The sequence below is a fragment of the Procambarus clarkii genome, chromosome 91 (genome assembly GCF_040958095.1).
Source record: "Procambarus clarkii isolate CNS0578487 chromosome 91, FALCON_Pclarkii_2.0, whole genome shotgun sequence".
Lineage (NCBI taxonomy): Eukaryota > Metazoa > Arthropoda > Malacostraca > Decapoda > Cambaridae > Procambarus > Procambarus clarkii.
In genome coordinates this window covers 2,962,408-2,989,338 of record NC_091240.1, presented here as the reverse complement: position 1 = coordinate 2,989,338, position 26,931 = coordinate 2,962,408, and the positions used below count along the sequence as shown (strand labels likewise).

The window sequence follows — 26,931 nt, the reverse complement described above, 5'->3', positions numbered from 1 at the left end:
ACACATACATAACCCACTCACATGGGAAAATACAGTTATCTGCTCATGCTTAGGACATAGTTCATAAAAAAATATTGTTAAACATTTAATCAATATTAGTTCTTGTTTGTTGTTTAAGGGATAAATACCCAGTATAGCTGTTGAGTATTATTGTGCTTATCTAATGGATACTTGAGGTATTAATTTTCCTCTGATAATCCATACTGGAGAATATAACAAATAGTATTTAATAAATTTCAAGTACAAATAATGATAAAGGAGGAGGCAAAATCCTCAATGCTATAGATAAATGTGCAGAAAAGTGAGTTTGTGGTTTGAAACAATTATATAACTAATATATGTTGTGTGAAATAAAACAGTAAGGCAGATAGAAAAGTACTCAAGATGACAATTTTGTTTGATTTGGATTATTTGAAGAAATTTGTGATTATTTATTACATGTCAACATTTACTTCAAGAGTGTTAAGATATTGGCAAGGAAATAACAATTATATTAAGATTGTGCAATATTTGAAATGTTAGTTTGTTTTCATATTACTATTATGCTTTCTTTCCTGCATTCACATCAATTTATTGGTCTGTATCATTCAATATTATACTTCTGCATTGTACTGACTAACCCAACCAGTTTCAGCCTGAGGCTTAAAGAATATAATTGCACTGCTACCCTTTCAAGAATGTTCAAAAGCACCGTAATTCCATAATTATTGCCTTGCAGAACCCGCCATACATGTATATTCCGTCATTTTCAAAAAGATATTCTCATATTTGTTGTACATGTAGAAATATTTATGTAATTTGGGATGAATTCATTAGAAACTGTACTGTAAATATTTGTGTATAAATTTTGTACATACCTGTAAGAGGAATGTTCACATTTATAATAAAAGGTAATGCAAGTTTTGTGTTTTAACACTGAAATTTGTTCAATAGTTTTAGTATGTTAGCAGCATCATACCAGTATTACTCTGGGAGAAGTACAGTATTTCAAATTGTCTGTTAAGCAAGATTCACCTAGTTGTGCTTGTGGGGGTTGAACTCTGCTCTTTCGGCCCGCCTCTAAACTGACAATCAATCAACTGTTACTAACTACTAAATATTTTTATTTTTTTTCACACAAACATACACAGGTGAGGTGGGATGCCAAGAGCCAGAGCTCAACCCCCACAAGAAGACATGATCACTATGTACAAAATTCTCAGGAATTGACAAGGTAGATAAAGATAAACTGTTTAATACGGGTGGTATGCGAATAAGGGAACACAGGTGGGAACCGATTACCCACATGAGCCACAGGGACGTTAGAAAGAACTTTTTCAGTGTCAGTAGTTAACAGATGGAATTCATTAGGCAGAGATGTGGTGGAGACTGACTCCATACACAGTGTCAAATATAGATATGATTGAGCCCAGTAGGCTCAGGAATTTGTACATCAGTTGATTGACAGTTGAGAAGCGGGACCAAAGAGCCAGAGCTCAACCCCTGCAAGCACAATTAGGCGAGTACAAGCACAAATAGGTGAGTACACACACACACATCTGGACTCTCAACCGGTGTACAGATTCCTGAGCGACTGGTCTCTATCATATCTACACTTGAAACTGTGTATGGAGTCAGCCTCCACCACATCACTGCCTAATGCATTCCACCTGTTAACTACTCTTGATACTGAAAAGGTTTTTCAGTATGTGTGTGAAAAATTAGTAGCTAATAACAGTTGATTGATTGACAGTTGGAGAGGCGGGCCAAAAAAGCAGAGCTCAGCCTTCGCAAGCACAACTAGGTGAGTACAGGGGTATTAACCCATGGAACCGCCTACCCGCCAAACCCGTAAACGCCAAAACACTTAATTAAATTTTAAAATTAGCTGGAAAAATTGATCAGGTGAAATGGAGGATACCTTTGACAAGCCTTCGGCTTCCTGTCCTAATCGAGGCCACTAGAGTATTAGTATTCCTCAGATAAAGACAAATTTAAATTACAAAAGTTCATGCGGCAATACATGTTTTTTAACCGTTTTCTTTGGTTATGTAGTACTATAAAACACTACGGTAATCCTCCGCCGTGTTTCAATAAGTCTCTCATAATAAAGTGCTGCCATCTATTGGCGACATTTATTACCAACAGCAGGTCATAAGAGCAGGTTGCTGCCTCAAATTCCCCTCATAACCCGCGAGTAGCAGAGCTTAGGAACAAGCAGTTGAGCAGTTAACACTAGCCACTCAACCCCCGTGACGTCACGTGGCGCGGCCACCACAACACCCTGAGCCTAAGACTTTCTGTTCCACGCGCGCTCCCTCCTTGCAAAAATATAGGCGAGGGAGAGAGTTATATTATATTCTTGTAACTAGCTCATCAAGATTGTAAACTTGCTTAGCTAAATGAATTGTGGGGTTTCAGTCCCTGAGCCCATTATGTGCCTTTGTAACCCTTTCCACTACCGCCCACAAAATGGGTATAGGGTGCATAATAAATTAACTAAACTAACTATATTCCCTCTCAAGTCATACATACTTCTTAGAATTTTTATACATTCCTTTTTATATATTCTTTCGTTTTTAAATCGCATGCTAGCTCAACAAGCTCTAGGTTACCAAAGAGTATTCAGAGAAGACCTTGTGGATTCTCACTGAACACTTTTAATTTAAATTAATATTTTCTCTTGTATAAGGGAGGTTATCAAAGGAAATTATTGTATTCCCATATGGTCCTCCCTGTTGTGTTCGCTCTCGACTCACAGTCTGGAATCTCGAATTCGGATCCCGTGTGGGACAGAACTGATTGGGCACGTTTCTTCTTCACCTAATGCATCTGTTCACCTAGCAGTAAATATAGGTACCATAGGAGTTAGTCAAGGGTTACATCCTTAGGGGGGGAAGGGTGAGGTGGACATCGATATAAGCCTAATATATTTAATAACAATAATAATTCATATTAAAAATATACATAATAATATTATACTGTATAAGGCTTTAATAATTGTTACAGAGTATATGTACATTTAATAAAGTCATTATAATGTACAAAACATTTAATTCGGGCATAACTTAAAATACTACAATGAGGTTGTTTAAAGGTTTGATAAGGTAGACATTTAATACTAACTATGCAAGAAGAAAGCTAACATATTGTTCAACAAATTTACCAAGTCATATACAGTAGAGGTTTTAATAAGAAGGGCACGACGTAAGAAAGAATAGGAGAAAATTAACACGTGTTAAATAGGAGAACATTAACACGTGTTAAATAGGAGAAAATTAACACGTGTTAAATAGGAGAAAATTAACACGTGTTAAATAGGAGAACATTAACACGTGTTAAATAGGAGAACATTAACACGTGTTAAATAGGAGAAAATTAACACGTGTTAACGTGCAAATTTAAGTATAAAATGAAGTGAAATATACTAAGATTTTAACGGCTTCTTGAATGTTTTGAAAATAATTGACAATTGTACACAAGACAGTGTACAATTGTCTTGTGTCTAACCTAACCTAACCTAACCTAACCTAACCTAACCTAACCTAACCTAACCTAACCTAACATTAACAGCCGTTGTCTTAACAATTATACTGTACCATGGTAACTAATTTTAAAATTTGTAGACGAGATTTAGGAAAATGATATACAATTTGTTTATGATATTTAGAAACTAGCATTAATAACATAATTTTTTTAATAAATATTGAGTATTATGAAATAAATATTGTATTTATATAATATTATGTATTATATAATAAATGCTCTTTTAAACGGCGATATAGAAGTACAATTGTACTTCTTTTTCCTACTATATAAAATTGAATTGTACTTCACAACTATATCATCATAGTTATGAAATATAGGCCTACACATATGGGAAACCTGTGAGAAGTTAGGCTTGTAGAATTTAATTACATGCACTAGTAAATTACTATAGCTTGTGGTCTTCTGAATATTTTGTAATTTTTATACGACTGATTCTGTCAATTACATTTGCTCATGATAACTAATCAGTTAAAAAAATATTAACCATACAACTTAATTTGTAAGTTAAAGCAATTTTCAGTATCGGTTCCATCTCTGTAAAGATGACTTTTTGTGGATTCTGTAGTTTTATTAATTCTATTTCCATATTAAGTTCGAGTTGTTTTCTATTGTATTGTGAATGTATTAAATTAAAATAATATATATTTTTTCTTTTGTACATTATTTATTACAAACTATATTCTTGTAGCCAAGTTTGATCGCCTGCCACGTGGAGCCTCAGTCTGCCCCCAGGCCTAGAAGAGGAAGGTTCGTTCCACTCTCCCTGCAACTCTTCATTATTTGCCTCATATCTGTAAGATTGTATTCATATTGTAGTTCTACATTGTTTAAAACTGGTATAATAAGGATTTACTGGACGATAAGATTGTGGCCGGGAATTCTCTCTCTCGCTAAGTACAGAAGACAACTTTGTTTCTTGAGATACACGTGGAGATCCTGTCAAGATGTACAACCATTTCTTATTTCTTTCTTTGTTTTGGAGATTTGTCTTTGGAGTGTGTTTTGAATTTTTTCTTTCTATCCTGATGGATAGACTGGCAATGGTGGTCTATTCTTGCATTACTTCTGGACCGTCCTTTATTCTTGGATCTATCCTTTCTAATATACTTAATTTGTCTACCATATTTTGCACTTCCTTGTGACCAAATTAATCAATATCTTTATACTTCCAGAAGATGGTTATGTTGGAGTGTGTGGGGGGGGGGGGGTTGTGTTTGAGTGCATGGTGGTTATGTTGGAGTGTGTGGGGGGGGGGTTGTGTTTGAGTGCATGGTGGTTATGTTGGAGTGTGTGAGGGTTATTATGGAGTGTGTGGTGATTATGTTGGTTGAAGTGCATAGTGATTATGTTGGCGGGAGTGTGTTGGGAATATTGGTTGGAATGCTTGGTGGGATGAAAATATCAAGTTTATCAACTGCTGCACATAATGAGGCTTGTAAACCAGTAGGCGTATAAATATATTTACCACATTTAATAAAAATAATCTAATGGAAGCCCACTAACGTCTCATTATTTCATCCTAGCCTATTGTGTAATATTGCACATTATATTGTATACAAAATATGAGCCACATATGTGTTAAACAATGCTTCCCGTTATCATTTACATGGAATTGTAACTAAAAATAACAAAGCACAGCTAATGACGTGAATTTGTCAGATCAACGATTTCTGTCAATTTTGCTTTTAAAATTATCTATATTTTTTGTAGGGGTCCACAGGTGAGACCGTGGTTATAGGGGTCCACGGATGAGAATGTGGTTGGTAAAGGGGGAATGATATATTGAAAGGCTGGGAACTACTGTACTAGAGTATACAGTATATAACTCCATTTATTAGTGTTACAAATAATAATCTAATAACAATTCTTTTTCAGGTCCCTAGAACAAGACTGGACAATGCAAACGGTAACGAGACGTTTATTTTAGTTACAATTATTGTAGTTTGTATTACTAATTGCTTTTGGTATCCTGTAGTAAATAGTTTATATATCTACTAAAAGGGGGGCTCCTTGCTACCTGTGCTGTGGGGGGGGGGACGCCCCCGCTGGGACCTCCCCCCCCCACCCAATTCATCGTTCATAAAACATCACCAAATATATCATGGGCAATTAATCACTGTAATTTTACATTGTCATGATCATTGGCAATTAATTCCCACAAACAAATAATTGACATTTATTAGCAATTAGCATTGATTCTTAGTTGCTAATTATTTGCTAATACGTTCTGCATATACGATTTGGATTGGTACATTGAATTATATTTGTTATTGTTGCCAATTACTTGCTATTAAGTTTGGAACATATTTAGTAGAGTTCATTTATTATGCACCCCATACCCATCCTGTAGGCGGAAGTGAACAGCATTACAAAGGCACATAATGGGCTCAGGGACTAACCTCTAAAATTGACTTAGTTGTCTTATGTAAACTGCAGCTGTGCTGGTCAGCCGTTGTTGTCCCCAGTAGCTGTATGTGCGTCACACAGGGGGGCCCATTAATTAGTAATCCATTAAAAGGATTACCCATTAATAAATGTTCACCAATTGGTTTCACAGTGGTCATATTGACTACAGTAATAATGGTCATCTCCATTACTGTAATTATGGTCATCTCCACTACTGTAATAATGTTTTGTTTTGTTTTTATTTATATATACAAAAGTTCTTTCATTCTTATAAAGCCACTAACACATAGCATTTTGGGCAGGTCCTTAATCTTAATTTTCCCTAAAATACGACACGCCAAATTGTTTAACAACCAGGTACCCATTCACTGACGAGGCAGACAGTTAAGGATTGGCGCCTAGTCAATCCTCCCCGGCCAGGATATGAACCGAGGCCAAATCACTTATGAAGCGCGGGGCCAGTGTGTTACCGCTGCGCTTCAGAATGGTAACTTTGATTAGAAATATAATATTTCCCCATACCTTACCTTGAGGTAAGGTATGGGGAAATATTATATATCTAATATAATGGAATGGAAATAAAATAATTTCCTCGGGAAATTTCCTCAGTATTTCCCATGGAAATAAAATAATTTCCTCGGGAAAATTATTGTATCAGCTATGAAAGCCCTGCCAGCAGATTAACATACCAAATTTCCTTTTTTGGGTTAACAAGCTTGGGTACAGAGCAGTGTGCAACTACAGTACTCAAATCTTTATTAAGGGTTACATAGTATAGGCTAAAAACTAACTAGGTTCACCTTACACCCACATTTTGCAGGATGGTTGTTATGTATGGGATGTGAGTCTGTTCTATTTTGCACTTACAAACTGTGAGTAGACTACAAGGCTATATTCTTTAATGAATGAAAAACAGTAGTCATTAAGCTCCAATTTTAGCTTATTACTTTTTTTAATTGATGTAACCTGATATCTAGGGTAATTTCCTTTACACATGTTAAGATGTTATTGTCCATAAAAAACTTTCTCTAATAAACTAATACTGTTTTTTGCAAATTTGCAGGCTACTGCCAAATCAGTTATGAAGACATTCTCAGATTGTGCCTACCACATAGAAAAGCAGCAGCTCTTTGAAGAGGCCATAGGTATGTATGCTGAAAATAATTTATTTATTGCACATTTATTCCTGTTTATGAGTTTGTATAGTGTAGTTTGGATAGTAATGCAAGAGGTTAAAGAGCCATAGCTATGTATTTTACAGTGAATTTTGACACAAAATTTATTTCAGAAAATAAAGTGCCCAGTTTATAATCATCCCTGCCTTCCCTGATTAAATTTAGTACTGTACCTGGTGTAAGGGGGGCACCCACTTCTAAACCGTATCTTACAACTGAGTACAACTATCAAAACACATTGAACAAATCCACAAGGGCCGTGACGAGGATTCGAACCTACGTCCGAGAGCATCCCAGACGCTGCCTTAATCGTCTGACCTACGACATGACCATGTCGTAGCTCAGTCGATTAAGGCAGCGTCTTGGATGCTCTCGGACGTAGGTTCGAATCCTCGTCACGGCCCTTGTGGATTTGTTCATTTGATGCATCACGCTATTGTGATTTCTGTGTGTAATCAAAACACATTCCTTACTTTTACCCCTTCTGCCCCTCTATTTAATTAATAAACCAGTGTGCTGACAGGTGTCCAGACTGTGATGTAGGTTGACACCTGTCCCGTCCTTCACTTACCAACATGGAGATTGCTCTCTCACCCATGTGAGAGGTGAGAGGGCACCCTCTCACATGGGTTTCATTGGACATCCATGTGAGAGTGATTGTCATTGGACATTCTTGTAGAAGCAGAATACTACAGTAATTTTGAATCAATTGTTTAGACTTGGGAAGGGTAATTGAAGATTTAAATAATCAAAGCATCTAAATAGACAAGGCCCTGATGTAAGGGGGAATAGCTCAGGGAATAGCAAGCATACATACTAGTATGAGGAATAAGGTATGAATTAATACTCAGAGAAATTGTAGTTCATTCATTTGACTATTTATAGAAGTTATCACTGTATAAATCAAGAGAATTGAGTTTGTTTACAAATCCCTAAAATTAGCAAGAACTGCCATAAATATATGGCAAATATTACCTAATATGAAGATTAAACTTTAGTGTATGTAAAATATTATTAATTAATAGAATTTCGGCACTTGTTTCACTATCACACTTGAGAATTAAATACCTAAATTAGGTTTTTGTCATGATTTACTGTGTTTACAGTGCATCCACTTGGGCTAGACGGTAGAGCAACGGTCTCGCTTCATGCAGGTCAGCGTTCAATCCCCGACCGTCCAAGTGGTTGGGCACAATTCCCCCCCCCCCCCCCCCCCCCGTCCCATCCCAAGTCCTTATCCTGACCCCTTCCCAGTGCTATATAGTCGTAATGGCTTGGCGCTTTACCCCTGATAATTCCCTCCCACATTATGATAAGAAATAATAAGATATACAGTATTCATTTATGGAATAACTTTTTGTATAAATCTCAGGTCTTGACATTGGCTTCAAAATTTAATTAGCATGAAAAAGATTTAAAATGTAAGACTTGAGCAGTGCAAGGGGTTATGAGGTAAACCCTAATAATTGAAAATGTTCCTGCTAGGGACAAGAAGCCTTGAAGGCTTATTGAGGTTTCTTAGATGTTGATTGATATTCACCAGAGTGCAACTCATTGCAGTTGCCTATCTCCCAGCAAATTAATTGCCTATCATTTACTGCTAGGTGAATGGAGGAATCAGGTGTAAGGAAACATGCTCAAACATCGCCGCCTACTTAAAAATAATGATGATTGAGTAGGCTGCATAGTAGAAATATGTAGTAAAAATATAAAGTGACTGCACTGACAAAATTGGCCTCTTATTTATTGTTTCGTCATCTGCAGGATTTAATTTTATTTGTCTCGCCTACTGTAATTTCTTTCTTCATCTTTATCATCCATATAATTCTTTACATCTGACACCTTTTCGTCTCCCTATTTATCTTCCTGCATCCTCATCTTTATCTATCTATCTTTCTCTCTCTCTCTCTTTCTCTTTCTCTTCCATACATGTTAATTTTAGAAGTCATAATTAAATTAAAAAACTACATTTTAATGCTTAAATAATTCATTCTGCTGTACTGTCTCACATTGATAGCCTTCTGTATTCCATTTTAAAAAATAAATTCTTACATACTGCTCATATACTTTATTATAACTTTTCAGCAACGTTATATGGGTTGGAGTATGTGATAACCATAGGGCTACAGGGTCGAATGATGTTCCAATGCACGGTAGGCCCTGTCGAATAATGTTCCATTGTAGGCTAGGGTGCTGTATGAAGTTAGGTTAACGAATGATGCAGGCGATGAGTCATAATAACGTGGCTGATGTATGTTGACCAGACCTTGCACACACTAAAAAAGTGGAAGGACGACGTTTCGGTCCGTCCTGGACCATTCTCAAGTCGATTGTGTGGTCAATCTCAAGTCGAAACGTCATCGCCTCTTCACTTTCTAGTGTGTGGTCTGGTCAACATACTTTAACAAATGATATTCTGTTGCATGGTAGGTTCTGTCGAATGTTGTTCTGTTGCAGAGTGGGGTTCCATTAAATGATGTGGTAGGTTCTATCAAATGATGATGATCTTCAATTTATAATTGCTTACTGAGAAAAATTACTTACGGTTGTTCTGATGCAATATTTGCAGTTCCAATTGTCACATAAAAAAATATTAATTTTTTTATAATTCACTTCTTCAGTTCATAAATGTTTCTGATTTTATTTAGAGTTAGGAGTTACACTGTTAAGTTTTTATATTGTGCACCAATTTTTTTCACCCCCCATTATGCCTGAAATGCTCCACATATAAGTAGCTGTAGGCACTGTATTTGTCTTGTGTAGGAAACCTACACTGTTGTTTCATCTTTTGTATGTACTTTTTTCTAAATAAAATATTATTATTGTGAAAATTAATGGAGCATTCTGGGTCACTTTGGCCCTGTTCCGTAACCCACTGGACCACGATACGATATAAGTCCTAGTAGTCTCCGGTAGGTAGTCACAAAGTCTCTTTTGATAGTACAGTCCCAAAAGATAGTACAGTTGGGTTAGTTGTCGACTCGTAGTCAAGAATTCCGTGTTTGAATCCCAGACGGGACAGGCATGGTTGGACGCATTTCCTATTATCTAATGCCTCTGTTCACTTGGCAGTAAATAGGTACCCAGGAGCTAGTCAGCTTGTGGGGTTACATCCTGGGAAGGATCAGTAATTAAGTCCTGGGGGGGAGGGCATCAATATAAGCCTAACATGTATTGTATGTATAAACAGGCTGCCTGTCACCTGACAATAAATTATTATTAAATACTGAAATTTAACCTGGGATCCTACTGAATTCACTAGGAGTCTTGATCCACTGAGCTGATACCACAGCAAGTTTTTTAAAATCTCCAGATTGCTCCAATGATTTTTTCATAATGATATATATCACACCATTGTGATTTCCTAGTGATTATTATTATTAATTATTATCATTGTTATTATTATTTATTATTATTATTACAGTATTATTATTATTATTATTACAGTATTATTATTATTATTATTATTATTATTACAGTATTATTATTACAGTATTATTATTATTACAGTATTATTATTATTATTATTATTATTATTATTATTATTATTATTATTATTATTATTATTATTATTATTATTATTATTATTGAAAAAATCCACTAGGCCAATGAGGTGGATGCAAACCTATGTCCTTGGCATTGCCAAGCCGCATACTCTACCACTAGACCACCAAGGACTTAGAAAGTCATACAACCGGATTTATACTGAAATCACAGGAAGTCTGGAGGGCCCTACTGAAGTCAGTCTAGGTTTTCTGTATGACCCACAAGCACTCGGGTGGAAGGGCAGAGTGATCCCGCACCTTACACCTCAACTTCACAAACACAGAAATCATATTAACATGATATACAGTATATCAATGAGAAAATCCACTAAGGCAATGAGGTGGATACGAACCTACGACTTTGGCATTGCCAAGCCTACTTCTAGATCACCAATGACTTACTACTATGTTTCTTCTTTGTGCATCGGACAGGTGCTTGCATCTCTTTATCCCTAATTGCCAGTATACAGGAGGGGTTATCGGGATTATCAATACCGGTGGCCACCCGTCGCCCATGCATTTATTTGTTTAAAATTTGTAAAAAATCCATTTCTTAACATATTGGGATGAAATTTTCATGACGCTGATGCTAACTAACGAGAGATTTGTTTAAAAATGTTCAATATTTTTCATATTTGGAAAAGTCTCCACATTCACCGGGCCCCTTAAAATACTAAGCCATTTGGAGGACGTTGATCCGCTCAATTTCTTCAAAAGGTCAGATGTAACATGAACGAAGAGCAACGGTTTCAAGCTCAACAAACCATAAGAAATGCTTTAGGACGTGATGCGGTGGAGGCTGACTCCATACACAGTTTCAAATGTAGATATGATAGAGCCCAGTAGGCTCAGGAATCTGTACACCAGTTGATTGACAGTTGAGAGGCAGGACCAAAGAGCCAAAGCTCAACCCCTGCAAGCACAACTAGGTGAGTACAATGTAGGACAGAAAACAGGATATGCTTTTTCACCCATAGGGTTGTAACCCCATGGAATCGCCTACCCCCTGAAGCCGTAAACGCCAAAAACTCTGTTGTGTTTTAAAATTCAGCTGAAAAAGATCAGGGCAAATGGGGGGACCTTTGACAAGCCGCTGGCTTCTTGTCATCGAGGCCACTAGTATTAGCCTCAAGTAAATAAATTCAGGTAAAAGTGGATAAAGGCGGCCTATTTAAATTAAAATGTTATAAAACAAGGGGACATTAGTGGAAGCTGGATATACAAATGAGTCAGATGTAAGGAAGTTCTCATTCCCAGAATGGGTAGTAGAAAAATGGAATGCATTAAAGGAAGAGGTTGTCAAAACCAATTTCATAAACATTTTCCAAAAGAAATATTATCAAATTAAATGTTTATTTAGGTAGAAGTACATACATACAAGATTAGTTACAAACATAATGTAGGTTTTCTAGATAGAACTAGTACATACAATGCCTAAAGTCACTAATATGCACAGCGTTTCAGGCAAGGTGTGGGAAAAAAACACTTAAGACTAAAACTTAATACTAATTGAGATCAAAGCATAAATTGAGTTGAAAAAGGGAAAAAGGTGGGTGAGGGGGGGGGGGGGGGGACCTGGAAATCAGCAGTTATACAAGTTTGTCAGCAAACAGTATTGTTTGAAAATAGCAAGACATTTAGGGGTTGACATTAACATAATAAAAACATTAATACTGAGAGAAGTAATAATAAGTGCACTGGGTATAAATGGCTAGGAGGCAGAGTGTAAAGATCTAGCAATACAGTGTCTTGCTTCGCCATAGTCGGTGATAGATAAGCACTGCAGCAGAACCACTGTCGCCATGCTGTGACAGAACCTCTCCCTGTCACCATGCTGCAACAGAACCTCTCCCTGTCACCATGCTGCAACAGAACCTCTCCTGTCACCATGCTGCTACAGAACCTCTCCCTGTCACCATGCTGCAACAGAACCTCTCCTGTCACCATGCTGCAACAGAACCTCTCCTGTCACCATGCTGCTACAGAACCTCTCCTGTCACCATGCTGCTACAGAACCTCTCCTGTCACCATGCTGCTACAGAACCTCTCCTGTCACCATGCTGCTACAGAACCTCTCCTGTCACCATGCTGCTACAGAACCTCTCCTGTCACCATGCTGCTACAGAACCTCTCCTGTCACCATGCTGCTACAGAACCTCTCCTGTCACCATGCTGCTACAGAACCTCTCCTGTCACCATGCTGCTACAGAACCTCTCCTGTCACCATGCTGCGACAGAACCTCTCCTGTCACCATGCTGCGACAGAACCTCTCAATTCAGTAATCCAAAAATGTTCCTGATATCTGGCTTCATAGTCTCAACTAGTAAGGTAGAATAAATGCTGTATCTTCATTACTAGTAGAGGTCCCAGGAAGGAAACTGGTTTATGATGCAATTATTAAATGTATTGATCATTACTGAACTAAATAACCTATATTTGCAGGTGTGCAACAAAGAGATGAACAGTGAACACGCTTTATCTGAGCACAACCGCTCTGGCACCCATCAGAAGGTAATAATTAGTATAATAACTAACCAGTGAAGGACAGGAAATAGGATGCAATCTTTGTAGTAATTATATGCATAACAGTAGATGAACAGTATGTTAATAATAATTTTTAAATTGTGAATGAAATGATAATTAGATCACTGAGAAGAGTTTTAAGTTGGATGGGCAGTTGCTGTATGTAAATATATTGGTGGATAATTATAGGTGATTGGTAGATACAGTGAATATTTGGAAATGAGGTAAGTAATTATCAGAAGAAGGCTCCAAGCTGGGAAAACTATGTAGCAGTGGGATGAAAGTACAGTAGTTAAAAAACTATAGTAATTGGTAAAGATTGTGGATTAAAATTTGAATACATATAAATGCTGCAGTACTGTGTAGTAGCTAGAGATTAGTGGCATGTTAATAGAAAATTAATATAACCAGTAAGAAATTTATAAATTATCTAAATGTGATCAATAAATAATTGTTGGTATGTTAAAATTATAGTCTGTGCAACATTACTTAAGAGTGAGAATGTGAATTCATTACAGTAGTGTTTAAACTAAGTGGCAAATGTTTGAATGGAGACATTTTCTCTCAAACACATCATACAAATGTTAACTAATTCACGTATGCTTACCTTTTACCTTTGAAATGTACTTTTGTAAAATTATTTTACCTTTGAAATACAATATACCTTATAATCACACTTTGCATTCACTGTTTGGCCAATTAATCTTCTCATTTGTTTTTAAACACACTTATACATAAATAACAACAACATACATTCATGCTGATACTGTACACACTCATTTTATACTCCTAAATGTCTTCTTTTGCCTCCATCTTTCCCTCAGCACTTCGAGTCCTCCTAAAAATTCTCCTGTAGCCTTTCTCTACTCGCAACCAGACTTCTGCTATTTTACAAATCTAAACCACTTTCATACCCGAGAATATCATCTATAAAAACAGGCATTTCCATATTTTGCCTGCTGGAAATATTTCTTAATATACCTGTAAGTAATCTGCTGGTCATTAAAAAGAAGAGAGTAACTTGTGATCTTTTCTCTAGAATACTGACAAGGTCTACAGTGTGAATCCAGGAAGCTCATCAGCACTTGCCCAGCAGTACAAGAAAGATTCATTGCAATACAAACTGGCCACTAGTAATACTAAAGCTATTGGTAAGTTTCAGACAGTTTGATTACTTTTTGAATGTACAGTACATGTGTGTATGTTTATGTATATGTATATATATATATATGTATGTGTATATATATTGTGATGAGAATCTGGAATAGAGCAGTGGCTATTCTGTCAGGTCTTGTGCCAATCCCACATTAATAAAAAAAAAAAAAAAAATAATGTAGAACCTAACCTTACATAACATAACCAAGTCAGCAGTTCGTGTTCTGAATGTGGATGTGTGGAATGTGAAATCTATGCAAATAAAGGGACCTAGTCTATTGAACTCATTCCTTAACAAATTGAAAAGCTGTCCAACTTTTGCCTTATTCACAAATAAAACTAAAAAGTACCTAATTCTGATCTTCATAGTTTCCTATCTAGTGCTTTTAACTCGTACTGTATCTAGTGCTACCCAATCCCCAAATATATATGTACCTAAGTAATACAACTTTACCATTGTAATCATTGCTATTATCTTATACTGTATCATGGTTGTTATATTGAACCTATATTTTACTGCATTATACCTTGAAACAATCCTCAAATTATGCTACAATGTACCTGTTGATAACCCTTAATACTTAATACTGTTGATAACCCTTAATAATGTACCCTTAATGTACCTACTAATTTTGTCAATGTTTATACACAGTGTATTTTGTATACTTTCTTACAATGTACCTGTAAAGTTTTATTTTTTAATAGAAATTACCTACTAAAAATTACCTGTTAGATTAAGGATCTGCCCGAAATGCTATGCGTGCTAGCAGCTTTTCAAGAAAGTAAAACATCAATGCTATGTACTCTCATAAACCCAGTGTACCTTCTTGTATAAAAATAAATAAATAAATGGTTTAAAAGTTAATGCCAATAGCATATTGGCATTAACCAATTTTTTTTTTTTCAGGATTGCAATTTGTTGAAGAGTTCGTTGAAAGAGAAGGTGCAGTATCCTACTTCAAATGCAATTTATGTGGTGCTCATGGCCAAATGGAACCTATATATTGGCATTTGATTGGTACCAAACATACAGAGAAATATGCTGTAAGTTCCTCTTAAATATTTAGAATTACATGAGTTATGTGTATGCATATTAATACCAAAATGCATTAAATTATTTTCTTTCCTATAAGATAGTAGAAATTCTAATTGAACAGGACAATAACATGTATGAACTATTATGAGAGCAAAAGCCACTTCTCATTTCCACACTCCCAAATGAAAATAAGGACTGTACTGTATAACATTTGATGTACTTTTCCTGTTATCTCTATATATGTTACTAACACTTCAAAAGAATTTGCTTTCTTTTTATGCTTACCATAATGCACATGTCGAATATTAATCGAGTGATTAGCTGCAAATTTTATGCTGCACTTCAATCTACAGTACCTCTTTTTGAAGACTTAAGTGAAGTTGGCAGATTTCATCTTCATGCACTCCTCTCTTATCCATAGATTTTCTAAGTTGTAGTTTCAGTAGCATACATAATGTTACAGATTCTCTAGTTTTATAGTTTCATACTGGATTCCATCTACCTTGTAATTTCCTCCTTTAAATTTAACGTCCTTTAGCTGCCCAGAACACTATACGTGCTAGTGACTTTACAAGAATGTAAAACATCAATGTTATGTACTCTCATAAACCCAATGTACCTTCTTGTATATATCCAGTATAAATAATTAAATAAATAAATTTGTTGACCAAACCACACACTAGAAAGTGAAGGGATGACGACGTTTCGGTCCGTCCTGGACCATTCTCAAGTCGATTGTCTCACAATCTCACAATCATAGTCTCACAAGTTTCACAGTCGACTTGAGAATGGTCCAGGACGGACCGAAATGTCGTCGTCCCTTCACTTTCTAGTGTGTAGTTTGGTCAACATATTTCACCCATGTTATTGTGACTCCTCGTCTGCAAATAAATTTGTCTATTGTAAATAATTTTATCTATAATTCAGAAATAATTTCCTGAGCTGGTTCCTCTACCATATGTAACGTGTCCTGTTCCAACAGAACATAAGGGTTGAGAGTACATCATCACCTGTTACGGCGAAGAATCGAGAAGAGTACCGGAAGTTCATTATCGGTGCAGAGGGGCAGCGCCTCACAGATATAAAAACCATTATGGGTAAAGCTGTAAATCTAACTAAAATTTATAGAAACTATTTATTCATAAACAAATCAATATTCTTGTACAGTATTACAAAGAGTAAACACTGAGTATTGTAATTGTATATTTTTCAGTTGTCCTCATCAAATTCAAGATAAATTTAATTGTCTCTAGAACCTAAAGTTTATAAAATATACCTGAATGGTGCTATATCTTTAATGGTCTCAAAGATGACAAGAAGCTGGCTGCTTGTTAAAAGTTTTCCCATTTGTTCTGATGGGTTTGTAGAGCTGAATCTTACTTTGCAGCAGTATTTTGGCATTTAACGGCTTAGGTGGGTAGGCAGCTCCATGGGTTTATAATTCTATAGGTGAAAAATTATCTCCTGTTTTCTGTTCTACAGTACATTGTGGCTTGTTGAGCTTGAAGCCATTGTTCTTTGTTTGTGTTCCATCTGACCTTTTCAAAGTGTCTGGTTCAATATCCTTTGTTTAAGTTCATTATTTTTAAAGTTTTGATAAGATCAGCCCTATCATGTCGGATTTGCAATATTATTAACCCTGTGGCCCTCAACTTTTTGAGGTCTGAGAGTAAACTTAATTCTAGAATGATTTTTGTCACCCCAGTGATGAAAATTTCTCGAAACCAGATGTGTCTTTCTAAAGATGAGGTCTCCATGCTTGGATACATTGATCCAATTCAGGGTGCACCAGAGAGTTATACAGTAATAATAATTCATTGTGTTGGGAACAGGCAGCCAGAGTGCATTCATACACATTAGGATTACAATATATCGAGGTTAACCCCCTCGATATATATGTTTCTCTCTCCTTGTTCTGCCATATCATGTTTGGGATGCATTTGTTAGTGCAGTCTTTTTGTTGGCCCATACTTCTGATTCTCGCATAGGGAAGATTAATGTTCTTGTCTGAAAGTTTTTGTTAGTTTCATTTCTGGTAGCCACTTTTTATGGCTTTGACTGTTGTCATCTTTTCTAGATGGGAAAGTGGGGGAGAGCCCATTTGGTGGTTGTATGTTTGCTCCAGCTGAGGGGTTCCTCTTGTTCTGTGTAGTGGCAGTGATTCGCATTCCCTTCCAACCTCGAAAGGTTTTTAACATATACAGTATACCCTGCATATTTCACATCCAAGCAAAAATGTGCACAAACAGCCCTGGGCAGGGGATGCAAAATGGCATGTGCATTTTTGCAGTAATAGTACAGTACTTTTGTCTACCATAAGGCAGTATTACTACCATGCCTTATATTGCAGATGGTCATCTTTAACCTGCCTTCTATTTTTCCATGAGCCTATGTTATCCACATGCTTGCAGTGTTCTCCACCTTCTCTTCTGTGTCTTAGGCAGAGTTTAGTGTGTGTGTGGTTTGAGCATTATACTCTGGTGTTTTTTCAGTGTGGTACCTGGTCAATGTTTCCAGGCTGTTCCCTCCAGGGTTACATGTCACCTCAATCTTTCCATAGTAGAATCCTGTTTTCTTGTCCATTGTGAAATGGCTTCGGAAATCACCGAGGGAGTCTTTCCCGAAATTCAGTGTTAAATGTAATGAAACTTCACTTTCTAGTGGATTCCTGCTCCTGCCTTATCATTTTTGTTTGTAGTATTCAAAGGGTATGTTACATGGCAGTGTGTAAATGAAGGCAACAGCTCAACATTGGCCAGGGCAGCCACCTGGTGGTGAGCAAGTGTTACTAATTGCTGGTCACTTACCGCTACAGAGTGCTTGCACATTTGTGTCACAGTTGCCTATTTTGTCCATGTGGATGCTTGTTTTGTTTGGTCCTTCCTTTTTTATGTTTTCTCCTTTGGATTACTGTTGTAGTCTAGTCATCCCAGACTCCTCTTGCCTCCATTGATTCTGGTACTGGCATATAGTAAGTGCTTATGAATCTAAAGAGCCTGGTGTAGTAACCAGGGACCAGGATCTGGAGTTTTATCAGGTGAGTAGCCTTGGGAGCTACTGATGGACCCGCCAGAAAGAGGCATTACATTACATTCCATGCTGGTTTTTGTTTATATTTTGTGAATTACATTACTAAATGTGAAACATCTTGTTTTAGTTTATCAGCAGAAATTACTTCACTAGGTGTGGAACATTATCCATATGAATGGATTAAACAAGGACGAAAACATCACAGCAGAGCTGCTGGTGGCACGGGTACAAGTCAATCTGCACAGTCAGATGAAGAAAATATGCCCATGTAAGGAAGCAATTGTTATATAGTAAAACAATGTAAAAAAAATAATAACTTTCTGTACAATACTGTGAAAACATCATCTTAGTAATTTTTTTTTTATTCCCGTAGCATTCTACTTGATCAGATTTGGATTTGTGTTAATTAAAATACAGGTATATTTAAATTTGTTCTTTAAAATTGTTTCTTTTATAGCCACACCCATTGTAATTGTATAGAATCATCTTGCAATTTTGTTTTTGGTGTTGTATAGTAGCCTGTATTCTGTCTACTTTGAACTACTGTATATCAATACTACAAGAGGAAATGCCTGTTTGTGTGTTTGTCTGCCCAAAAGTTCCAGGCCAGGTGCTTGGGATTAGCCTCACCAAAATTTGAAGGGGTCATGGTCTGGGATACAAGATAGACATAGGCTGATAGATGTAGGTGTAAGTTAAATGCTATAAGATATATAGTCATGCCAGCACCCAGTGTAATTTTCTTGAATTTGAAAATGAAATTCAGGAATGTGTTGTCTGTAGATTATTGACATTATTCCTGCTGTTTAGCTGTGCTTGTTCTCACAGGTAAACAGTAGTCTACTTTATAAATAAATGGAAATGTTTGTCTGTTTGCAGTTTTAGCAGAAAGGGGAAGGGTAAGAAGATGGAGATGTGGTGTGGAGAAGGGGAAATGAGAGTGAAAGAGGGGGGGGTGATGCAGGGAGAAAAGGTGTGGAAAGAGGGGGGGTGATGCAGGGAGAAAAGGTGTGGAAAGGGGGGGGGATGTGGAAGAGGTGAACTATTCCAGACACATCCGGGTACTACTTACTAGTATGCATATGTACATCCACCAAGTAATTTATGTATATGTAATTTACCAAGTTAATGCAGCTATGTATGTGTGTATGTATGTACTGTATATAATACAAGTATTCTCAATGAGTCATGCCATTATGTAAATTTTATGATAATTTCGTCCATTAATATAAACACACCTCTTGCACCCCTACAAAGCCTATTATTACAACAAAACTCTGAAGGAACATTTTATATAAACTAATAAGTTTTTTCTTTCTAGGGAAGCTGGAGAAATTGGCCATGAAAAGAACATAGATGAGGCAGCATCACTCACAGGTAAAGTAACTTAACCTAAGAATTTACTTATGTGTAAGGTACAGCATTAGACATACTGTAAATTTAAGTACATTTACTGTATTGTAAGGTCATGAAGCTTGTAAGCTGTACCCTAGAGTACAAACTCACAAAACCCTTCCTTACTTTCTTATTTGAAGTAAAGGTATGTTACTTTAAACTATGGATATAGAACCAATGGGCATTTATACACCACTTCAATCACAAGAATGACCACGCGGGACCGGTACCATATTTTTGCCAAGAAACAAGCAAAGTGCGTGCATTACATTTATTTAACCACAGGAAAAGTGATAATACACACAAGGAACAATCTCACTCGCCAGATTAACGAATACAGTTCTCTTCATTTGGATATAAATGGAGGTCAATAATCTTACACAGCGAGACAAGTACCTCACGAGCACATACCACACATCCTCCGTCTCTGTGTGTACTCACCTAATTGTGCTTGCAAGGGTTGAGCTTTGGCTGTGTGTGTGTATAATTGGGGGAGTCTCAGCCCTCTCTCTCTCTCTCTCTTGTGGCGTGCAGGAATGCTCCTCACAAAAATGCGCGGGATAACTTTTACACACTGAATCATACTCATTTACTAATACATACTCTCAAACACAAATGAAACAAAAATTAACACAAATAAAACAAACTGATATTTTAAATAGAAAGAAACATTTACATGTACAACCACAAAAACTGAACTTTATGTACCAGTCATTACAGTACTGTATTTGGGTGAACCTCTTTTTAGTAAGCGATTCATTACATAGTTAAGGTTTCATAGTTTATAATAATTATAATATTTTATTTAGGAAAAGTACATACATAGTTGCAGAGTTACAAACATACTGTTGGCTTTATAGATAGAGCTAGTACATACAATACCTAAAGCCACTAATACGCATAGCGTTTCGGGTTTTGGTTTACTGTGGTTATAATTAATTTAATTTTCCCATTTCTAAGAGTATCTTTTTGCACAGTCTATAAAAATTTACCTGAGGGCCACTAACACACTAGTGTCCTCGATGAGGACAGGAAGCCTGCGGCTTGTCAAAATTCCCCTCATTTGTCCTGATTATTTTTTCAAGCTGGATTTTTAAGTTCAGCAGAGTTTTGGTATTTATAGTTTAATGAATGCTACTAATACACATTAATCATAAAACCCATGGAACTATCTACCCGTCAAAGCTGTAAATGCCAAAACTGTTTTAAGTTTTAAAATCGAGCTGGAAAACATCAAATCAAATGAGGGGACGTTTGACAAGCCGCCGGCTTTCTATATTTGTCGAGGCTACTAGAGTTAGTGGCAATCAGGTAAAAAAATTGCAGCAATATGCAAAATATTGCTGCTTGGGGTACTTAGTTACTAATTACATCTTTGTCATATAAACCTTAGCTTAAATTCAAATTCAAATTTTTATTCAGAAGAATGCATGTTTAAAGAACATAAAATAAAATAAAATGTTCATTCAGCTAAAAGTACATACATACAAGATGAGTTACAATCAGAATGTTGGATTTCTAGATAGAGCTAGTACATACTATGCCTAAAACCAATAATACGCACAACATTTTAGGCTAACATAGGAGTAATGTACAATTGTGGGGACAGGAGCTACACATACTAATGAAGCCACTATTACAAAGTGTTTTGGGCAAAACTTGCTAACAAAGGTAAAAAAAAAATAACACATCCAATAAAAATGTGATAATTAATGATGACAGGAATAGACTATTACATTATGGAGTTTTTAATTATATTTATGTATTGCTTTTTTATATATTTTTAATTTGTTGTGTTGTCTTTTTGACTGTTGTATTGTGTTGTTATAATCAACTACGGGTCTGCTTGGACCACACGCTAACAATATATTTGCCTCAGTTTATATTAATATACAGCCTTTTGATAAACAGTAAAATAGTGAATTTTATACTATATCTTTTAAAAAGCAAATTTAATACAAATTGTAATTATTTAAGTTGTGCTGCTTGGAGATGTGAAAACCACAATATTTGTGAGTAATGTATCAGTCTGATGTGCTGTCTTCTTTTAGTTTCAGAGGAATTACCAAATGTGTCTCGTGTGTCCATTGGAATTCAGGCACAAAATACAGATGTGGAGCCTTTGGAGAACATCATGAACAAATTATGTATGATGATGTCATTAGGGGATGACCCAGCCATTAACATTAAGAGTGATGAGGATGCCCTTGCCTGTCTTAACGTCATGAAAGATTTATCATTAACACTGTATGAAGCCACCAATTATAAATCATCACAGACTGTGAATCCGAGGGAAAGAGAAGAACTGGATATCCAAAAGATGGTATGGAATATAATGCTCAACAGTTTGGGCCTTTACTCAAATTGATGCAAATAGTTGATAAAGTATTTATTAATGGTACATTTAGTTCTTGCCATACATTGAACAATAAATTACCATGCACAAAATATCCTAATGACATGGAATCCTGTTGTCTCTTGTTGTAAACTCTGATTTTTCATGGTAGTCGTCTCCTTTATCACTTTATCATTGGATACATTAACTTATATTTATAACTTCAAATGTAAAATACTTCATATCTTAAAGTAACTACTATATATATGCATAATTTTCATATACAGTATTGCCATTAATAGCTTACTATTGATATACAGATTATTTGTATAATAATAATGATAATTTTATAAGAAATATATAGAGCATGATATATTGGATAATTATTTGTTATAGTTTATGTATGCCTAATAAAATAACTAATATGCAAAGCATTTCAGGCATAACTTAAAATAATTGTTTATTTATAGCTTTGATTGGGTAAACACTTAATACTTAATGAGAAGTAAGGTAACATATATGAATTGTTCAAGAAATAATAATAATTTTGCAAATGATATATCAATTTTATGTAATACTTAATGAAGAAAGTCATAGACTGCATTATTATAAAATCTAAAGTTTCAGCAAATGGACTGGGATAGTATTTAATATTTACAATGACAGAGAAACACATAATATACTTACTGTGTTTTGGATGGAGAAATGTGAGTGAAATTTGTTACATGATGTTATTCCTTATTGTGTAACGGGTTGAGAGAAGTACAGTTTTTACTCATACAGTATTTTATAATGTTCCATAATTTGTGACCTAATTTGCATTGCATTTTTGCTTTAGTCTGCAGGATGTCCCATAGGACCGAAACCAGATCCCATAAATCTTAAACCACATCCCATATGTCTGTAACCACATTATATAAGTTTGTAACCAGGGCCGTCTTAACAGCATTATGGGCCCCTGGGCAAACCAGTGTGCTGGGGCCCCCTACGACAACCACTCACAGGAATAGAAATTACAGTAAATGGTCGATAATATTAAGCATATCATAAATTTATTTTATTGGCACTTCAACAAAACTGGTGTTAAAACATTAAAAACCTGCTGTAGAGCAGCAACTCTACCAGTAACTAATTCCAATGGTAAATTATGTGAACGAGAGCTAGGACATACTCTCCAATACTATATCTGTGATTGCCCTGTTATAAGTGACTTCAGACCAAATGGTATGAGGTATTTTGAGTTCTGTAAGTACTTCATACACTGAGGAATATTGGAAGATATTCTGGTGTTGTACCCAGATTTTGCTAGTGGAGGCAAATGGATCAGCCATACATTTCATTTCATGTTCTCTCCAGATTTTTAGTCAGAGTTGATTTGTTTTGTATTGAGGCTGGTATTTTCTCCCCTGACTCCATGTATGACTAAACATCCTGAGATAAGAATATTGGATGAACTTATAACTAGTTTTTTATCTACACTGTGTAATCTTTCATATAGAATACGGTAGCAGCACATTGCTGTGTAAGTATACCTAAGCTTGTTAATAAAAAAAAAAAATTAAAAAATCGGGTTTCATCATTTCATACTATGGGGCTAGATTTATGAAACACCCTAAAATGCTATGCATAATTTGTGCCTTTACAAAAAATATAAATACTGTGCCTACTATGAAACTACTGTAATCAGTTCCTCTGATTTTTATAAATAAAATGTTATTTTTATGATGGATTATATTATTTAATTAATCAATTGTATTTTCTCTTATTTCAGAACATGTCCAAAGTATTGGGACGTGTGATGCAACGACTCATACCGCATCATGAGGCTCAGCTCTCTACAAAGTTAAATCAGTGATTGTTATATTGATTTTATTGCTCTTCCCCAGAAAATATTTGATTGTGTTAAAACAAAGATATTGTACTGGAAATACTGTATATTTTATTCTTATTCTTCTTGTTCATTGAGGAAAGTGTGATTTTATCATCATTATTTTGTTTGTGTATCGATGGTCATGTAGAAGAAGAATAGCTTACTTTTTAAGCGATAAATTTTGCACTACAGTATATTTATTGCTGGAATATATTCCATTAAGGTAAGTTAGATTTGATTTAGAATATCTGATGATAATGTAGAAGAAATATACAAATTATAACAATATTCTTCCTATTTTCCTCGAGGATGTTTTAGATTACATTATTACTTATTCAAATTCATCTCACAGTTGGTATTATTTCTAATAAAATAACAGTATCAAATTTAATTTTAATTTGTAGTCAAGGCATCCTGTGCTCTTCATACAGTATAATTTGATTGAGTATTGTTCTTTCTGAATTTGGCACCGAGGAAATGTCCTGGTTGTGCCCATTATGTATTGGGTAACTGGTTGTGCCCATTATGTATTGGGTAACTGGTTGTGCCCATTATGTATTGGGTAACATGCAAGGCTACAGTATATTGTAGTCTAGAATATTTTTGTTTTTGAATATAAGGGTAATCTTTGATTATGATGTTCTTTCAATTTTATGGTGAAATATCAGTCATTAGTAAAAAGATCTGCAGTGATATAATTCTTTTTGCATTACAAGAACATGAAAAATCTGATTGTAAATGCAGGCAATTTACTTTTTAATAAATGTGTTAGTAGTTATTTTATTTTATTAGCCTTCTGGTGTTTGTACAATGTACTGTGTGTTATAATAAATTGATATGGGCAAATTCATTACAACCCCATATGAAATGTGGTCAAGACAGCTGAAGGAGGACTAAGTTGTGGCTTTATGTGGGCCCAGGACAAATAGTTGGAACCATCAGAAGCCAGACTAAATTAAACCATTTAGTCCCAGTCACTAAATGCTGGTCAGCAGCTTATATCATAGTTCATATATTATGCACCAATTTCACCATCCTGTATGTGGTAATGGGAAAATGTTGAGGCATAATGGGTTCAGTAACAACCCCAAAATTCATTCAGTTTATTATTTATTTATTTATATATTTATATACAAAAAAGGTACATTGGGTTTATGAGAGTACATAACATAGATGTTTTTACATTCTTGTAAAGCTACTAGCACTCATAGTTTTGGGCAGGTCCTTAATCTAACAGATAATTTTAAGTACTGTAGATAATTTCTAGCAAAATTGAAAAAATATTTACAGGTACATTGTAAGAAAATTTGACAAAGATCAGTAGGTACATTAAGATAAAATTTGAGGGTTATCAACAGGTGCATTGTAGCATAATTTGAGGATTATTTAAAGGTATAATGCAGAAAATATGCGTTCAACATAACAACCATGATATTTATTATTTATTTATTTATTTATTTATTTATACAAGAAGGTACTTCCGCCCCACTGCCTTCGTGAGTTACGTCTGAAAACTCTTTGAATGTATGGTCAATGTCCGTTTGATGTGTGGTTCTTAATTAAAACATTATCACCACTTCTCTCCTTCTCAATTTGGGATTTGCAAGTGTCGCAGCACGACTGATGTCTTGGTGAACTTGGACGTCTATATTCGTACTGCCTTCGCTGCGAAGACCTTCCTCGTTGCTGTCTTTTTTGACAGCTTCTTTTCTTTTCTCCCTTCCCTCTGGCACTTTCTCAGCTCTATGTGGACGATCTTACCCTTTGCTGTCGCGGTGATGACTTGCCTTTCCTCCAACGGCGGCTTCAACTTGCGATTGATGCCGTGTCGTCCTGGGCCACCAATTATGGCTTCAAGTTCTCTACAACTAAAACTTGTGTAATGACTTTTACTCGAAAACACGTCGGTCTTCGTCCACTTTATCGCTTTATGGTCATCCCCTTGTGTACAAAGAGTCTGCTAAGCTTTTGGGGTTAATCTTTGACACTCGTTTGTCTTGGTCACCCCATATCTCTTACCTCGGAATTGAATGTTCCAAGGCCCCAACTTGCTCAAGGTCTTGCCCTGGGAGCTGACAGGCGCACGCTCCTCTCCTCTCTCGTGCTGTCTAAACTTCATTATGATTGTACTGCTTACTCGTCTGCCTTTCTTACTCTTTGCCGTCTTGAGGTTCTGCACCATACTAGGTTACGCCTCAACTCTGGTGCCTTTCTTTCGACTCCTACCTTAATAAGCTTGTATGTTGAAAGTGGCATCCTGTCGCTACAAGATCGCCGCAAGACAAATGCAAGACCCTGCATGTGGAACACAACCACCCACGCCACAACTACCAAATTAATAACATTACATTATAGCAGATTGATGCAGAAAAGGACATTGAAGTCAAAATCCACCACTCAATGAAAGTTGCACAGCAGATAGGAGGAGCAGTCAAAAAAGCTAACCAAACATTTATAATAATCAAGCATACCTTTGACTTCAAGGAAAAGAAGGTAGTGATTCAATTGTATAAATTTCTGAAGCCTCCCATTTGGATCACTATTTAAGCATGCGGGTCTCATCTTCAGAAGGACATGGCTGCTCTGGAGAAAGTGCAACACCGGGCAACAAAAGTCATTCCAGAGCTAATTCAAGTTCAAGTACGTTTATTGAGACAAGAAAATATATCTCAAAGGGATTACGCTATTTCTATCCCAAACAGTCAGCTACCAGGATCGTATCAGGAACGTAGGAACGGTTGAGGGCCACGTGGGTAACAACCCTGCTAGGCATGAAGAGTGGATCTTATTGAAACTTAAAATACTGAACAATTTGATGGATGTTGAGTCGGAAAATTTCTTCAAAGGGTCAGATATAACAAACAAGGAGCAACGGTTTTAATTATCCTAAACAAGCCACGTTGAAGGACTGAGAACAGGAGATTCTTATTTA

General features: G+C 35.9%; 1 protein-coding gene across 1 annotated transcript; it reads left to right on the top strand.

The window, feature by feature from the left end:
- Window positions 1-4,250: 4,250 nt before the first annotated feature.
- LOC123773924 (uncharacterized) lies at window positions 4,251-24,777 on the top strand. Its single transcript, XM_045767901.2, has 12 exons — window positions 4,251-4,275; window positions 5,404-5,434; window positions 6,998-7,079; window positions 9,195-9,262; window positions 13,098-13,166; window positions 14,218-14,329; window positions 15,241-15,377; window positions 16,352-16,466; window positions 18,553-18,667; window positions 19,721-19,776; window positions 21,846-22,117; window positions 23,901-24,777. Exons 2-12 carry the CDS (start codon window positions 5,426-5,428, stop codon window positions 23,982-23,984), a joined length of 1,119 nt encoding a protein of 372 aa, XP_045623857.1. The 5' UTR covers window positions 4,251-4,275; window positions 5,404-5,425; the 3' UTR covers window positions 23,985-24,777.
- The last annotated feature ends 2,154 nt before the right edge of the window (window positions 24,778-26,931 follow it).

Coding starts and splice junctions, on each gene's coding strand:
- LOC123773924 (XM_045767901.2), top strand. Junction 13,167..14,217: donor GCTCTGGCACCCATCAGAAG/GTAATAATTAGT, acceptor TCTTTTCTCTAG/AATACTGACAAGGTCTACAG. Junction 15,378..16,351: donor AACATACAGAGAAATATGCT/GTAAGTTCCTCT, acceptor CTGTTCCAACAG/AACATAAGGGTTGAGAGTAC.